The following is an 18,014-nucleotide window of genomic DNA, read 5'->3' as shown; positions in this document are numbered from 1 at the left end:
GGCGAGCAGTTGGGAGACAGCAGTCCTGGATTGTGAAAGGGATGTCCGACTGCCCGTTTAGGCTCAATCCTACTGGGATCGGGCCTAAACGGGCAGTCGGACATCCCTCGAGGGGTTCCAGATTGGAGAGGGTACAGGCTGGGCTGAGGGACACACACACACACACACACACACACACACACACACACCCGTGGACGAATTTTGTGCACTGGGCCTCTAGTGTGTATATGTGTGTGTGTGTGTGTGTGTGTGTGTGTGTGTGTATTGTTGATTTTAGAAAAGGGAGAGGGAGAGAAAGAAACATCAATGATGAGGGAGAATCACTGATAGGCTACCTCCTACACGCCCCCTACTAGGGATTGAGCCTGATACCCAGGCATGTGCTCTTGACTGGAATTGAACCCAGGACCCTTTAGTCTGCAGGCCAATGCTCTATCCACTGAGCCAAACCAGCTAGGGCAGAAAGAATACTCTTGAATATTCAGCGCAGATGTCACTACCCCCATAAAGCTTGCCTTCCTTGACTGCCATTCAGCTACATTTTTGCTTTTTTCATGAGAAGATACTTACTTAGCCAAGTCATGGGTCACAATCTTCCCTGCATTGTAATTATCTGAGTATATATACAAAAGCCTCAAGTAGTTACAATGTCTTGAACACAGAAGCCTTTCCTATGTGGTGCCTTGCACATGTAAATATTTAAACTACTCAACAATTATACACCAAAGAAAGGCATTAGTTCCACAGTATCAAACCATCCCATTCCCGTGTCCCTATCTGTTGGACAGACATCCAACTACCAGTTAGGACAGTTCAGTAATTAGTGCACATTTAATCAAGAATCCATGCTAAGTGAAATAAGCCAGTCAGAGAAAGACAAGCACCATATGATTTCACTCATATGTGGAATCTAAAGAATGAAATAAGCTACCAAACAAAACAGAAACAGACTCATACAGAACAGACTGACCACTGTTAGAGGGGAAGGGGGTTTGAGGGCTGGGTGAAAAAGGTGAAGGGACTAAGCAAACAAACAAACAAGAACAACAGCTCACAGAGACAACAGTATGGTGATTATCAAAGGGAAAGGAGGGTGGGGGGAGGTAGAAGACAGTAAAAGGGGATAAATGGTGACGGAAGGAGACTTGACCTGGGGTAGTGAACTCACAATATATAGATAATGTATTATAGAATTGTACACCTAAAACCTATATAATTCTTTTAGCCAATGTCAGCCCAATAAAATTCAATGAAAATTTTTTAAAAAGAAAAAGAAAAGATTCTATAGGAGCCTTCTATAATATGTGGAAAGGAGGGTATTACTGAAAGCTCATCATCTTAAGTATAACACTGTTCTGAGTTAGAAATTTTACTTCTAGGAATCTGTCCCAAGTAAACAGATGTGACCAAATCCTATATAATGAAAGCCTAATATGCTAAGTGTCCGGTCATCTGTTCAACCAATCGAAGTGTAATATGATAATGATATGCTAAGGCCGCTCAACTGCTCGCTATGACGTGCACTGACTACCAGGGGGCAGACATTTGACCAGTCGCTATGATGTGCACTGACCACCAGGGGGGCAGACGTTCCGACTGATAGGTTAGCTTGCTGCTGGGGTCCAGCTGATCAGGACTGAGCGAGACAAGCCGGACACACCCTGGAGCCCTCCTGCGGTCCCTCCCCAGCTGGCCAACCTCCCACATCCCTCCCCAGCCCTGATCGTGCACTGGTAGGGTCCCTCAGCCTGGCCTGCACCCTCTTGCAATCCAGGACCCCTCGGGGAATGTCAGACAGCCGGTTTTGGCCCTATCCCGCAGGCAGGCCAGGCCGAGGGACCCCAATGGTGCACGAATTCGTGCACCAGGCCTCTATTATTTATATAAAAGATGAACACTGAAAAGTTATTTTTAATTGCACAAATTGTAAACTTAAATGTTGAACAATAACAAATGGTTAAACATAATATGGCACATGTATTAACTGGACTATTATCCAGCTATAAAATACTTTTAACGTATTTTAACACTTTACTAAAATACTAGTACTCTTATTAACATGGAAAATGTTGAGGATACAATGCAAGAGATGAAACTATACTGGATTGATAATTAGGTAAACTTATGACCAGAAAAAAAAAAATCAAAAGGAAATACTCTAAAATGTTAATAGTGGTTAAAAAAAAAATAGAAAATTTTTATTTTAATACTTTTTCTTATTTTCCACAATAAATAAAGATGTTTTTAAATGATGCTATATATTAAAACCTATAGTTACTAAAATTCACTATAGGAAAATTCTGAGTTGTGAAAAATAAAAAAAGGGCACATTTTAAAAAGCAAATTCAAAGCAACCAAAGTAGATCACATCTTTTAGACAACTGGTTACCTGGTAGCACTTAGAACATAAGGTTCAGTAGTTTAGAAACTGTTTTCTATAGTCTCTCTGGAGTATAGTAAGAAGGACATACTGCCTATAGATTAGGTTATACAGCTCTAACTCCAAGTTGACTAAAAGTACCATACATTACCTGTTGGGGAGACGGATTCTCTTGATAGCATAATTGCAGTCATCTACTTTATTTCTAGCTTCAAAGACAACTCCAAACCCACCACGACCCATGCACTGAATTGGTTCAAAATCTGTTAGATAGCTAAAAAAATTAATTAAGTAGTTTTACATTTTATAGTATGGTAATAATCAGTTCAATCTTATTTTATGACATTTAAAATGTATAAATTCAGTAAATCTGATAGAACATATTAATAAAAATTGTAAATTCTACTAATTGCATTCTTTGTTCTGTTTGTATAAATTAAGCACACACATTCTAATTTTTTCCTTAGGAAATTTATAAAAATATAAAAGCTTCTGCTTCATTGGGAATCACTTGTTAATCCCTTGTTCTTAGAGCAACTGTAGTACTGTTCTGTCTTACCAATATTTTATCATCTACCAAAATATTCTATCCTTACTTCTCTAGCCTTTTACCTCCTGTGGTATTCTGTACTCAATTCAAAAATGTCTCTTAATAGTTTTATGGAACAAATCTAATCAATCCTATTATAATTAAGTACTTTTCAAGCCAGAAATTGCTCTAGGAACCAAAACTATCTGTAATTGGCTGGGTGGCCTCATGAGCCAGTGTGTGCTCATATCCAAAAGTATTCGGACAGAAGCTAACTCACCACCAGTTACTTACAGATGGACCTCCACACTGCAGCCTATTTCCCCCTCGGTGCCTGACCTCACTTCCCTGCACTGTATATTCCAACCAACTTTGCACCATGCCCTCTCACAACATCAGAGCTTTTGCTTGTGCTATTTGTTCCCCTGAGATGGCCGAATTCTTTGTATTTATGAAACTATTCTTCCTTCATTCTGCTAATTTCTGTAAGCCCTTCCTACGCCCCAGTCTTAATGTTCTTGCAGCACTTTGCATGCAGTACTTTGAACTATTTAAACTTAATCCCAACATTTTGCAGTTATTTGAATGCAGTTCACTCTCCCACTGCCACTAGACTGTGAGGGCCTTGAACACAGGAGCACATTCTCATTTCTCTTTGTATTTTCAAAGCATGGGCTTACCTGGCAAATAGAAGGCCTAGCAAATATCTACTGAATAATGCATGAATTAATAAGTGAATGAATGAATGCATGCATGCATGCATACTATGGAAGTTATCCTTCCAGCCACATGGAGGGAGAGTTGAATTAGATCATATTTGATATCTCTTATAAGGCTAAATTTACTACTTTATGATTAGCACACTCAAGTTAATTTAGTAGTTGGCTCAGCTGGTTAGAACATGGAGTTCAGGAGTAAAGGTAATATATTCCAACCCTCCATGGACCAATTACCTTCACAGAGAATGAAGAATAAAAATATGTACCCCTAAAAATAGCTAGTCAAGGTATTTCAGTACAAATCCATCTCCCCAACTGCAAAAGCCCATGAAGTTCATGTCCTACTCCTGTAAGGCCAATTGGATTATCTTCCTATGTTAGAGAAAACACCCATATGAAAATGGATATGTCTTCTGAAAAGAAAAACATCTTGTATATGCTTATAGACTCTATAAATATATGTACCAGCTTGCCTAAGGTCCCAACTGATAAACGAAAAGTTGGGACTGGGACTCAGAACTAAATCCAGAACACGTACTCTTAATAATGTAGTATACACGCAACATACATTAGGTATTATTACAGAACTCCTACATTAAAAAAAAAATCAGCTCTACTCTTCAAAATGAATAACATTAAAGGAAAATTTAAGTCATTCAACTTTAGAATACATTATTCTAATTCTCTTCACAGCAGCCTTAAAAATACATTTATTCATCAAACTTCACTTCTCCTCCTGTCTCTTATCTACCTAACTTTTACTTACTTATGATTTAAGGTTCAATTAAAATGTGGCCTCACAGCCTATCAATGATTTTCTCTCATCACTGATGTTTCTATCTCTCTCTCCCTCTCCCTTCCTCTCTAAAATATATATATTTAAAACTAGAGGCCCGGTGCATGAAAATTCATGCACTGGAAGGAGGGTCCCTCAGCCCGGCCTGCCCCCTCTCACAGTCCAGGAACCCTCAGGGGTGGGAGGCGACCCAGCGATCAGGGGAAGGCAACGCCCCCATCACACCTCTGCTGCTGCCACTGCTGGCAGCGCAAGCCTTGGCCAGCCCTGGTTACCTGAGCCTTGGGCGGCCCTGGGTGGCTGGGCAGCCACAATCCAAGGCTTGCCTGCGCCTTGGGCATCAGCTGGGCAGCCGCCATTCGAGACTTGCCTGCGCTTCGGGCCAGCCCTGGGCGGCTGGGGGCTGAGGAGACTGGGGGACTATGGAGGCAGGCGGGGCTGAGGGAACTGGGCGCCACCATCTTGTGGCTGTGGGCCCCACCATCTTTGAGGGCGTGGCCGTCAATTAACATATTCCCTCCTTATTGGCTGTGGGTGCTGCCATCTTGGAGGGTGTGGCAGTCAATTAGCATATTCCCTCCTTAATGGCTATGGGCACTGCCATCTTTACAACAGTGTGAGGGTTAATTAGCATATTCCCTCTTTATTAGATAGTATGTGGCCTCATTTATGATGCCCTCTTGAATCATCACAACCAGAGTTAGTCACTTAGTTCATGGCTTTTTCTCATATGTTTGTCTTTTTTTTATTTTAAATTTTTTTTTATTTTATTGATTTTTTACAGAGAGGAAGGGAGAGGGATAGAGAGGAAGAGAGAAACATTGACCAGCTGCTTCCTGCACACCTCCTATGGGGATGTGCCCTCAACCAATGTACATGCCCTTGACCGGAATCGAACCTTTCAGTCCGCAGACCGAGCTCTATCCACTGAGCCAAACCGGTTTCGGCATATGTTTGTTTTTTTACCCAGTATTACCTCCCCCACAGATTTTTAAGTTCCTCCAGGACAGGCTCCGTCTTTCTCTTTCTCTCAAAGCCTGAAATACTGCCCTGCACAGTGTTCAGAATAAATGCTGAATAAACAATGAATGGCTCCATAGCAGATTACCCATTGGGAGTTGGATCTCTTCTCTCACTGCCCTTTTCTCACTGCCTACTGGTATTGCTGGCCACCGACAAAATAGTCAGCATTTTCATTAGCAAGGGTCTTAAAATCCTTACCATTTATTAGGGACTTAGTAAATTCTGCTTTAAGAACTAGCAGTAAGCCTGGCTAGCGTGCCTCAGTGGTTGAGCGTCAACCTATGAACCAGGAGGTCACGGTTCGATTCCCCGTCAGGACACATGCCCGGGTTGGGGGCTCAATCCCCAGCGTGGGGTCTGTAGGAGGCAACCAATCAATGGTTCTCTCTCATCACTGATGTTTCTCTCTCTCACTCCCTCTCCCCTCCTCTCTGAAATCAATTAAAAAATATTTTTTTAAAAAAAGAAACTAGCAGTTAAACTTCTATTAAGAAGTAACACTCTATTTCTATGTGTTTTAGGGTACATACCACTTTGTTTTTGTTTTTAAATATATATTTTTATTGATTTCAGAGAGGAAAGGAGAAGGGGAGAGAGATAGAAACATCAATGATGAGACAGAATCATTGATCAGCTGCCTTCTGCACACCCCCTATTGGCATGTGCCCTGACCGGAATTGAACCGTGACCGCCTGGTTCATAGGTCGATGCTCATTTGAATAAGTTTAAGTGACTTGAGGGTTAAGTCTACATTTTATTTACCTATTCACACATTAAAAAAAATAGATAAACAAGATCTTACTTTGTAGGTCATTTCTTAGATCCAAATAGTCGCCACCAGAAGCTATAGCACCCATAACATATTTTATGACAAGACTCTTACCGTGATATATATCCGGAATTTTTTATGTCATTCCAGCTACTGTCATTAGCTTCTCCACTTACAGAATCATATTTACTTTCAGTTTGACACTGAGTTTCAGATTCCTTCCTTTGCTGATAAAGTGGGGGGAGGGGGGAAATCACTATTAGTACAAATCTGAATTAAAGTTAGCTAATTACCTTAAGCTATAAAATAACATTGAAAAACAAATAATATTGAGAAAAAGAAAAGCATGATAAGAACACAAAATACCACATGTCCCTGTGAAAGGAAGGGGAATAATAGGGTGGGAGCCAGACTGCAATGGTTGAAGAGTAAACAAAAGATAAGAGAGTGGAAACAGCGTGTGGGCAACAATGACTTTATAGTAAAACTTAAGTAAATGTACCCCCCAAATACACACACTTAGGTTTTGAAACTCCCAACACTGAAATATATTAGATTCTAAAATATGTCTTACTCTGTGAGGATGAGGATGGAAAAGTCTGCGCACAATAAAAGTTGTTGCTACGATACAGAACAGAATAGTCCCAGCTATTTCTTTCCACCAGTGTAGGAGGAGAACAGGGTCCTTTCTGCGGACATTCTTGCTGTAGTCCGGGCTCTCCAGAACTCGGACTGTGATTTGGGTACTCGCTATGCTCCGTCTGCTCCTCTCCCTCTGGTAGTATGGTAGATAATAACCATTATCTGCAAAAACAAATATTAAAAGGTTGTTTTAATTTTTAAAAAGATAAACCAAAGTAGATTCATCTTTATTAAAAATTATCAATTTTCCTATGACTTATAACATTACTTCCTTTGGTAAAAGTCTCATCTCTTCTTTAACACATTTGATAGCCTCATTTATCTGATTTTTTTTCTTCTTTATTATGCAAATATATTTTCCTTTATTCCATAAGCATCATAAATTTTCTTTAAACTGAATAATAAAACTAGAAATAATGTAAGGGGCATCCCACTGATGAACTCATTAATAATTAAATCCTTTAAATGCAAGAAAAGAATTAGACAGTACTCAACTTCCTTGAAGGATTTTAAACTTTACTTTCATTTAGTGTCAATCAAATGCCAGATTTTACCATGAATCATTCCCCACAGGCTGAAAGGAGAACATCTCTGTCATACTCCTTGGTTCATTCCACGCTAGTGAGTTTGTCTCCTTTATTAATTTTGTGGGCAGATTACAGTTCTCTATTACCCGGAATTTTGATCAAATCAGATAAAGGCTGCTGTTTCTAGTTCAGAGCCCTCTGTTTTATTTTGTTTTTATCAATTTAAGTTCTACAATCATTTCCCAGTCCTAGCATCTAAGGTTACTGATGAGGAATCTGTTTTGTCTAATGCAGATGTGAGGACTTTTGTATATCTAACTGTTCAAAAGACTTTTGTATATAAATATATCTTAACTTTAAATACATATGAATGTATTTCATGACAGGGTTCACCTATTCTTGACTTTTGCAATAATTTCCCTTGTCTGCAAACAAAATTAAAACCTCATTTTACAGCCGAAACTGGTTTGGCTCAGTGGATAGAGCGTCGGCCTGTGGACTGAAGGGTCCCGGGTTCGATTCCGGTCAAGGGCATGTACCTTGGTTATGGGCACATCCCCAGTGGGGGGTATACAGGAGGCAGCTGATCGATGTTTCTCTCTCATCACTGTTTCTAGCTCTCTGTCCCTCTCCCTTCCTCTCTGTAAAAAATCAGTAAAATATGTTTTAAAAAAAACCCTCATTTTACAGCATTTTCACATAGCTCTATGGAAACACCTGTTTTCTTCATTATACTGACTGACTTTATATTGACTACATTATATAGGCTGATAATTGAATAAGAACTAGTAAGAAGAACTAATGCTTACTGAACACATATTTGCCAGGCACAATGTTAACACTGTGCATTATCTCACTTAGATCTCACAACACCCCAAGAAACAGACATGAGGGTCACCATCCTTGTTTTACAAATGAAGGAACCAAGACAGTAAAGTTAGGTGCCCATCTCAGTATGTGGCAAAACTAATTTGAACCCTGGCAATCTGACTTTGGAGTTTGCAACTTGGGCGACATTCACAATATTGCCTTTCACAGTATTTTATTTTCTACCCCCCAAATGACTACCTTTCATTTGAATTCTATTAATTAATTTCAAATTAATACATAAATTAGAAACAAAACAGCATTTTCAATCCAAGCGTAATCATACTTACCATATGGATACTGCAAGATTGAAAGTGCGCCATTACTGTACTCTTCATGAGAAAACTTATCATTATTAAGACATTTGTCAAATTCATCAGACCCTACCAAGATAGGAGTTCTTGAAGGAGAATCTAAAAGAAAATGTAAAAGTTTAACTGCAATGACTTTCACGAAAACGCATGTATCTCATTCATTAAAAAAAAAAGCTAGGGAGAAACCAAGATGGCGGCATAGGTTAAACACCTAACCTGCAGCCGGGCACAACAATTTCAAAAATACAACTAGAGGTCAGAACGGACATCGTCCAGAACCACAGGAAAGTTGGTGGACTGAAATGCCCACAGCTGGGGGGAAGGAGAAGGCCACGGGGACAGTCGGGGAAGCCGTAAAAGCCTGAGGTATGGAGAAACAGGCGGAGACACGAGCACACGCGCCTGCGGGGAGGATGGAACCGGAGAGGAGGGGGCGGCTGATGACCTGGCCGGAGTTCACTGGCAGGAAGGAGATAAAGGCTCCGGAGTGCAGTGAGCGCCGGCTCCGATTGCACTGAACCCCATTCCGGGCGAAACCCTGGGAAACTCACTCACTTTCGCAACTCCGCCGCCCCCGCAGGCCGCCCGGCCCGGGACGCTGGGGACGCCGCCGCAGCGGCGGCGCCCGGAGCCCGGCGGCCTCCCAGCACCCGTCCCCGCCGCGCAGCCCCCCGCGCGCCTGGTGCCGCGGGCCTCGCGCCCCGCACACCGGACGGAGGCCCGGACGCCCTCTCCGTGCACCTCCCGGCGGCGCTAGACTTCAGTAGAGTTGACTGAATTCAAGGGATTAAGAAGTATAAATTGGGGGGACGCCGCGGCGGCGACGTCCGGAACGCGGCGATGGCGGTGCCTGGAGCTCGGCGTGCCTGGTTCCGCGAGACGCGCGCACCGCGCACCGGACAGAGGCCCGGGCGCCCTTTCCGTGCACCTCCCGGCGGCGCTAGACTTCAGTAGAGTTGACTGAAATGAAGGGATTAAGAAGCACAAATTGAGAAGTTTGAAAAAGATGGCGGCGGAGGTTAAAGGCTGTTCTGTTGCCTCGCACTCAGCAAAATCCGAGGGGATGAGGTGTGGAGGTGCGTGGGTCTGGCTGGTGGCTGGGGAAAGGGGCTTTTGTTCCAAACCTAAGGGAGATTAGCTCTCCATCACCCTGAAACCCATCTTCTGGCGAACCCCGGGAGACCCAGATGCCTGCGGGGAGAGGCGGGACTTTTGCGGAGGTGCGCCCAGCAATCAGTGTTTGCTGCGCTGGAGTGCGGAACGAGGGGACTTAGATACGTGGAAGGCAGAAGGACCAGACTCACAGCCATCGTGGCTCGCCGCACCATGGCCTGTTGGCGCCCTGAGAACCCGCCCCGCCCTGGGACCCCCCCCCCACGTTTTGAAGACCCGCCCCGCAAGTCTTGCAGGCACACCTGCGCCCCAAGCGACGGCTTATGCATGTGGGTGGCCTGCCCTCTGGCAGCGGACCAGATGATCTGCTGTTCTAGTCGGACTGCTCCAGGGCCACTCAGACAGGAGGAAGAAACTACAGTTTTTGCTGTAATCCTTGCTGAGTGCCTAAGGCAGTAGCTGATCTACACCCCATTGGAGACCCAGAAACGAGGGCATCTAGTGGTCTGTGGGAGATGACACCAGATTTCAACCACGTGCATAAGGGACACATTCAACGGGAATATTCAGTGAGCGCCAAAGCTTTGCTGCACCAAGACCCGGCCCATAAACGTGTCTCCTGCACAGCAACTCTTCCTTTATAGACAAAGAGAGCCCCCCCAGTGACACCAACAACAATCAAGACTTAACTATACAAAGGAGGACCAAGATGGAGGCATAGGGCGGAAGCCTGATTGTTGCCTACCACAACAACTTTGAGACTACGACAAGAGAGCAGAGCAGACACCATCCAAGACCACCATAGGGCTGGCTGAGTAGATGCTCTACAACTAGAATAAAAAAGGGGTATGTGGGATGATGCTGATGCCGGTGACCCAAAGACCACACTTTAAGAACTACGGCTCAGGCGACACAAAAGAACTATGGCTCAGGCGATACAACAGCGGCCTGGAACGTGCTCGGCGCAGTTCCCCCGGCGGTCTCCGGCTGAGGGGACGGCTCCACTGGCAGCCAAGCACGGACAGACGAGCCCCTATGAGACATGGGGTGGGAGACTCCGCGCTTGCTGACCTCTGAGTCCGTCAAGAATCTCAATGCCCCGGAAGCGGCCAGGTGCGCATGCTCGGCGACCGGCCACCGATGCAGACCCAAGGGCCGACGCAGCGACGCCAGACTGGCCCACCGCCATGCACCGGGTGCACCGGAGCTTCGCCGAGCCGCCGCCCGACGAGTTCTGCAGCAGCCATACTGGAGCTCTGAAAGGATGGCCAGGGGAATTGCTGAGGGGGGATTGACCGGCAGGAATTGGGATCGGGAAGACGGGGCCCCGCTGAGACCCGGGTACGGGCGGGGTTGCGCGCCTCTGGGCTCAGGTATGGTCACACGCCTCTGGATATAAGTGAGGTCTCAAGTCCCTGGGTCTAGGTGAGGCCACATGCCCCTGGGTCCAGGTGAGGCCGGACTCCGGGTCCGGGTGAGGCCAAGTGCCCCTGGACCCGGATGAAGCTGGATCCCGTGCCCGGGCGAGGCCAAGCGCCCCTGGGTCTGGGAGAGCCCACACACCCCTGGGTCCAGGCGAGACCATGTGTCCCTGGATCCGGATGAGGCCTCGTGCACCTAGGCCCGGGTGAGCCCAAGTGGCCCTGGGTCTGGGAGAGGCCAAGCGTCCCTGGGTCCGGGTGAGACCATGTGTCCCTGGATCCGGGTGAGGCCTCGTGCACCTAGGCCCGGGTGAGCCCAAGTGGCCCTGGGTCTGGGAGAGGCCAAGCATCCCTGGCTCCGGGTGAGACCATGCGTCCCTGGATCCGGGTGAGGCCTCGTGCACCTAGGCCCGGGTGAGCCCAAGTGGCCCTGGGTCTGGGAGAGGCCAAGCGTCCCTGGGTCCGGGTGAGACCATGTGTCCCAGGATCTGGGTGAGGCCTCGTGCACCTAGGCCCGGGTGAGCCCAAGTGGCCCTGGGTCTGGGAGAGGCCAAGCGTCCCTGGGTCCGGGTGAGACCATGTGTCCCTGGATCCGGGTGAGGCCTCGTGCACCTAGGCCCGGGTGAGCCCAAGTGGCCCTGGGTCTGGGAGAGGCCAAGCATCCCTGGGTCCGGGTGAGACCATGTGTCCCAGGATCCGGGTGAGGCCTCGTGCACCTAGGCCCGGGTGAGCCCAAGTGGCCCTGGGTCTGGGAGAGGCCAAGCATCCCTGGGTCCGGGTGAGACCATGTGTCCCTGGATACGGGTGAGGCCTCATGCACCTAGGCCCGGGTGAGCCCAAGTGGCCCTGGGTCGGGGAGAGGCCAAGCATCCCTGGGTCCGGGTGAGACCATATGTCCCTGGATCCGGGTGAGGCCTCGTGCACCTAGGCCCGGGTGAGCCCAAGTGGCCCTGGGTCTGGGAGAGGCCAAGCATCCCTGGGTCCGGGTGAGACCATGTGTCCCAGGATTCGGGTGAGGCCTCGTGCACCTAGGCCCGGGTGAGCCCAAGTGGCCCTGGGTCTGGGAGAGGCCAAGCGTCCCTGGCTCCGGGTGAGACCATGCGTCCCTGGATCCGGATGAGGCCTCGTGCACCTAGGCCCGGGTGAGCCCAAGTGGCCCTGGGTCTGGGATAGGCCAAGCGTCCCTGGGTCCGGGTAAGACCATGTGTCCCTGGATCCGGATGAGGCCTCGTGCACCTAGGCCCGGGTGAGACCACATGCCCCTGGGTCTGGGAGAGGCTAAGCGTCCCTGGGTCCGGGTGAGACCATGTGTCCCTGGATCTGGGTCAGGCCTCGTGCACCTAGGCCCGGGTGAGCCCAAGTGGCCCTGGGTCTGGGAGTGGCCAAACGTTCCTGTGTCTGGGTGAGACCATGTGTCCCTGGATCCGGGTGAGGCCTAGTGAACCTAAGCCCGGGTGAGGCCACGTGCCCCTGGGTCTGGGAGAGGCCAAGCGTCCCTGGGTCCGGGTGAGACCATGCGTCACTGGATCCGGATGAGGCCTCGTGCACCTAGGCCCGGGTGAGCCCAAGTGGCCCTGGGTCTGGGAGAGGCCAAGCGTCCCTGGGTCCGGGAGAGAGCATGTGTCCCTGGATCCAGGTGAGGCCTTGTGCAACTAAGCCCGGGTGAGGCCACGTGCCCCTGGGTCTGGGAGAGGCCAAGCGTCCCTGGGTACGGGTGAAGCCAGATCCTGGGTCCGGGTGAGGCTGTGCGCCCCTGGATCCATCCGGGTGAGGCTGGGTCCCAGGCCCGGGTGAGACCACGCGCCCCTTGGGTATGGGTGAGGCCAAGTGCCCCTTAGTCCAGGTGACGCCGTGCCCCTGGGTTCGGCCAAGACCAAACCAGAGGGAGTCGGACCTCCGTTACCACCATTTGTCCACCATCCAGAGCTGAGGGGTCAGTGCTGACATGTACACATAAGGAACTACTGGACATCTAAATTGGGTCTCAAAAGAACTGTTGGTCCAGGGGGAAGCTCGCTACAGATTGATTCATTTGCCTGTCAGCATAAATATTATTGCTCGTTTCACATTCAGTTCTTATTAGTATATATCTAGTGACATATGATCTCGTTCATCTAGAGGAAATGATGAACAACATAGACTGAGGAACAAGAACAGAACCAGAAGCAAGGAGGCATCGATCGGACTATCGGGCCTCAGAGGGAGGATAGGGGAGGGTAGGGGGAGGGTGGAGGGAGGGGGAGAGTTCAACCAAAGGACCTGTATGCATGCATATAAGCCTATCCAACGGTTAAGTTCAACAGGGGATTGGGGCATGCGTGGGGAGAGGGGTGGGATGGGAATGGGGGGATGAGGACAAATATGTGACACCTTAATCAATAAAGAAATTAAAAAAAAAAAAAAAAAGCTATTTAACCACAGTTTAGTTCAAACATGGAAGTCAAACAAATGCCTCAAGGTTCTTTCCCTTAAAAAGCAGTCTTGTAGAGAAGACGAATCCAATAAACAAATTAAAAGCATGTAATAAAAAATATACATAAGGGACAAAAAGATAACTGAAGAAAGTAGATAGCCTAGTATTTGATTTTAATTCATTAAATGTTTAAAAAAATATGATATGACCACATAATTTTTTCATAAATATTCTTGATATAAGTAGGTTAAGAGCTGATACACAGGCATGCTTCGTGAATGGTTAAAAGTTTTTCTAAGTTGTACAGAGAAACATTTTTATTAACATTGCATTCTAGCGAAGCAACTGCTATTTCAATGAAATCATGCTCTAAATGCTAATTAAAATTCATTGCCCAGTCGGAGTGACTGAGTGGTTGAGCAATGACCTATGAACCAGGAGGTCACAGTTCAATTCCCATCAGGGCACATGCCTAGGTTGCAGGCTCGATCCCCAATAGGGGGGTGTAGGAGGCAGCTTATCAGCGATTCTCTCTTATCACTGATGTTTCTAGCTCTCTCTTCCTCTCAGAAATCAATAAAAATATGTATTATAAAATAATAAAATAAAATAAAAAATTCATTAACATCTGCCCAGCCGGAGTGGCTCAGTTGGTTGAGTGTCATACTGTACACCGAAAGGTTGCCAGTTCGATTCCTGGTCAGGGTACATACCTGGGTTACAGGTTTGATCCCCAGTTGGGATGCATTGGAAAGGCAACTGACCAATGTTTCCCTCTCTCGCCACCCCCTTCCTCTCTGTAAACATGTGCTCAGGTGAGGATTTAAAAAATGCATTAACATCTAAAATATCTTTCTAGTTTATCAAAGAATATAATGTTGTGATTTCTGTGACAGTCAAAACTAGGGCAAAGACATCATCATCAGCCCTGTGAACACGTTAATAAACTTTTAAAAAGTTTACAATTCACTTACGTATTAAGGGTTTCCATTTGATTGTTGGCAAAGGAATAATTTCATTTTTATTATTAACAGATTCCAAGGCCTTGGGATTTGTAGGAAACTTTTCTGAAATTCTGACAGATGACTGCAGATACAGCTGGCCTCTGTACATTCCTGAATCAACCAGAACATTGTCAATTATGTTTGGAATCAAGCATCAATAATTCTTTTTCAAAAAGGCTCATTTTGATTTAATAATATTAGGTTAATTCCAGTTATCTTTCATGTATTATACAACTCTTCTCAGAGAAGAATCATGCTTGATGCACTCAAAGGACCCAAAGGCTATCCAATAAAAATATGGGAGGAAAGTTACACATAAGGTCCATACAATGTTTCTCACTGAATAACAACTTTCAGTCATTACTGAAAAACTCAGTAGGAAAATTCGAAGAAGTCAATGTACTCTTATGAGATTAATAACTTAAGATGAAGTAATATTCCCCTTAAGGAAACCTAAACACCTATAATTCCAGAGACATTGCTAACAATTCAGTTAAATATTATCATAAAACATTTGTGACATGTTAATCTTTCAAATTCATGCATTTCATTGAGAAGAGTGGTGGGTAGCACACTGACAGCTTAAAGAAATTTGTATCTGACCACCAACACTAGTTCAAAAATTAGATTCAGGGTTTTTCAAAAGTTACTATATTAAAGGCTTTCAATTGCCTAGAAACACTCCAAAATTTTATTTTTATTTTTCAGATAAGTTGTATAGATGCAAAGAAAAAAATAGCCCTAGCTGGTTTGGCTCAGTGGATAGAGCATCGGCCTGCAGACTGAAGGGTCCCAGGTTTGATTCCAGTCAAGGGCACATGCCTGGATTGCAGGCTCAATCCCCAGTGAGGGACGTGCAGGAGGCAGCCGATCAATGATTCTCTCTCATCATTGATGTTTCTATCTCTCTTTCCCTCTCCTTTCCTCTCTGAAATCAATAAAAATATATATTTTTAAAAATTCATCCATGTCTTTTTAAAAAAATCAATAAACATAATCTTTAAGGGAGGAACAAATTGTAAGTACCGTATTTTCCAGCGTATAAGATGACTTTTTAACCCAGGAAAATCTCAAAGGTCGGGGGTCTTATACACCAGAAAATACGGTATTTGGGTTTTAAGCAATCTGATATACATTGTCAGAGATTTTTCTAACCTACCGTATTTTCCGGCGTATAAGACCCCCGACTTTTGAGAAGATTTTCCTGGGTTAAAAAGTCGTCTTATACGCTGGAAAGTATGGTACAAATACAAATGTAAAAAAGTTTTAGACTTTAAGGACATATCAGTAATTTGAAATCATCCTATATAATAATAAAGAGCTAATATGCAAATGGTCGTTAGGCCCTCATGCCATCATGCCATAAGGGCTCAGACACTAAACACTGGGGAGAGAAGAATGGGGAACAGCCAGGCACAAATGAGCTCGAGAGAGAAGAATGGGGACCAGCCAGGCTGTGGCCTGGGAGAGGGACAAGCTGCCTGCCCCACAGTCCCAGGCACCAGCGGCTGTGCCTGCACCTGCGGCCCGGGAAAGAAACAAGCTGCCCGCCCTGCGGTCCCAGGCGCCAGCGGCTGCACCTGCACCTGCAGCCTGGGAGAGGGACAAGCCGCCCGCCCTGCAGTCCCCCGCCCTGCAGTCCCGGGCACTAGCACCTGCAGCTGCGGCCAAGGAGAGGGACAAACCGCTCCCCCCTCACAGTCCCCTGCGGCTGCGGCCAGCACGGGCGAAGCCGGCCGGGGTCCTGGGTGCCTGCGGCCGGCCAGAGGGAGGGAAACCCGGGTCCTGGGTGCCTGTGACTGGCCGTAAGAGGGAATCCTGGGTCCAGGGTGTGGGGAGACACAGAGGCAGTTAGGGGTGATCAAGCCAGCAGGGGAGCAGTTAGGGGCGATCAGGCAGGCAGGCAGAGGGGTTAGGGGCGATCAGGCAGGAAGGCAGGCGAGCAGTTAGGAGCCAGCGGTTAGGAGCCAGCAGTCCCAGATTGCGAAAGGCAGTTGGACATCCCCCGAGGGGTCCAGGATTGGAGATGGTACAAGCTAGGCTGAGGGACCCCCCCCCTCGCTCCGTGCACAAATTTTGTGCACCGGGCCTCTAGTGCCATATATATTAGAGGCCCAGTGCACAAAATTCGTGCACTCAGGGGGATCCCTCAGCCTAGCCTGCGTCCTCTTGCAGTCTGGGAGCCCTGAGGGCATGTCTGACTGCTGACAGCTTAGGCCCGCTCCCCGCAGTCGGACATCCTTAGTGCTGCCACAGAGGCGGGAGAGGCTCCCGCCACCACCACTGCGCTCACCAGCTGTGAGCCTGGCTTCTGGCTGAGCGGTGCTTCCCCTATAGGAGCACACTGACCACCAGGGGGCAGCTCCTGCATTGAGCATCTGCCCCCTGGTGGTCAGTGCATGTCATAGCAACCGGTCGTTCTGCCGTCCGGTTGATTTGCATATTAGCCTTTTATTATATAGGATATATATAATGGCAACATTTCTAAGCCTTCCTAATACAGGTCTCAGAGAGTAAAAAAGCTATAGTAATTAAAAGTTTCAGAATTGGTTAAGTGAAACAAAACAGCATGAATGGAAACCAAAGTATAAATCTCAGGGCAGAGAACATACTTAGGAATTAAAATTATTATCAGCACAGTGTAGGAATCAAATCTAGATGTTAGTTTGTATTATCACTAGATAAGAGACACTCACCCAAGTAAACACTATTTTCTGTGGCTCCTCGGGCAGCTTCTACAATGTCTTCTTCATCTTCTAAAATACCATCATTAGATGCATAACTTGTATCATCAAAAAGACTGATGGGAATGACTTTGCCATCCTTCACCAACCAGGCAGATGCAATGGGAGTACAAAACTAAACAAAAGTTGAAAAAAAGTTTAAAATAATTTGAAGCATTCTTTATGTATTCCAACTTATAAAATACTATTTAAAATCACAAATTTATTTTAAATTTTTTATTTTTCTAGATTTATTGAGGTATAATTGACAAAAATGTATATATAAAGCAAAATGTGATATTTTGATATATGTATACATTGTGGAATTATTAGCATAATTAAACTAATTAACACTTATCACCTCACACAGTTACTTTGTATGTATGGTAAGAATTTCACAATGTGTATGTACATCAAATCAGCAAAATGTACAAACCAAATAGATAACAGTTTTTACTTGTCAATTATACTCAATAAAGCTAGAAAGTTTTTTTTAAAAAGATCTATACTCTTGCAAATTTCAAGTATATAACACAGAATTACCAACTACACTCATCACCATGCTATACATTACTTCTCCAGAATTTAGTCATCCTGCATAACTGAAACTCTGTACCCCTGACCAACATCTCCCCATTTCTCCTTTTTCCTAACCACCTACTCTCTGCTTCTATAATCTCAACTTTTTTAGATTCCACATCTAGGTGAAATGATGCAGTATTTAATTTTCTGTGCCTGGCTCATTTCACTTGGCATAATGTCCTCCAGGTTCAT

General features: G+C 46.0%; 1 protein-coding gene across 2 annotated transcripts in view; it reads right to left on the bottom strand.

The window, feature by feature from the left end:
* The window catches only part of EIF2AK3 (eukaryotic translation initiation factor 2 alpha kinase 3), a 110,848-nt gene that overhangs the window by 54,929 nt on the left and 37,905 nt on the right, over positions 1 to 18,014 (bottom strand). For both annotated transcript variants that reach the window (XM_008154123.3, XM_028129107.2), the window contains exons 6-11: positions 17,214 to 17,376; positions 14,488 to 14,628; positions 8,543 to 8,665; positions 6,791 to 7,020; positions 6,331 to 6,443; positions 2,532 to 2,654 (exon numbers count right to left, since the gene is read on the bottom strand). In XM_008154123.3, the coding sequence (XP_008152345.2) occupies positions 2,532 to 2,654; positions 6,331 to 6,443; positions 6,791 to 7,020; positions 8,543 to 8,665; positions 14,488 to 14,628; positions 17,214 to 17,376 (893 nt within the window). The remainder of the gene's footprint in view (positions 1 to 2,531; positions 2,655 to 6,330; positions 6,444 to 6,790; positions 7,021 to 8,542; positions 8,666 to 14,487; positions 14,629 to 17,213; positions 17,377 to 18,014) is intronic.

The sequence above is a fragment of the Eptesicus fuscus genome, chromosome 9, assembly GCF_027574615.1.
Source record: "Eptesicus fuscus isolate TK198812 chromosome 9, DD_ASM_mEF_20220401, whole genome shotgun sequence".
Classification (NCBI taxonomy): Eukaryota; Metazoa; Chordata; class Mammalia; order Chiroptera; family Vespertilionidae; genus Eptesicus; species Eptesicus fuscus.
The sequence above is the reverse complement of the archived record's forward strand: the minus strand, read 5'-3'. Positions and strand labels throughout refer to the sequence as shown.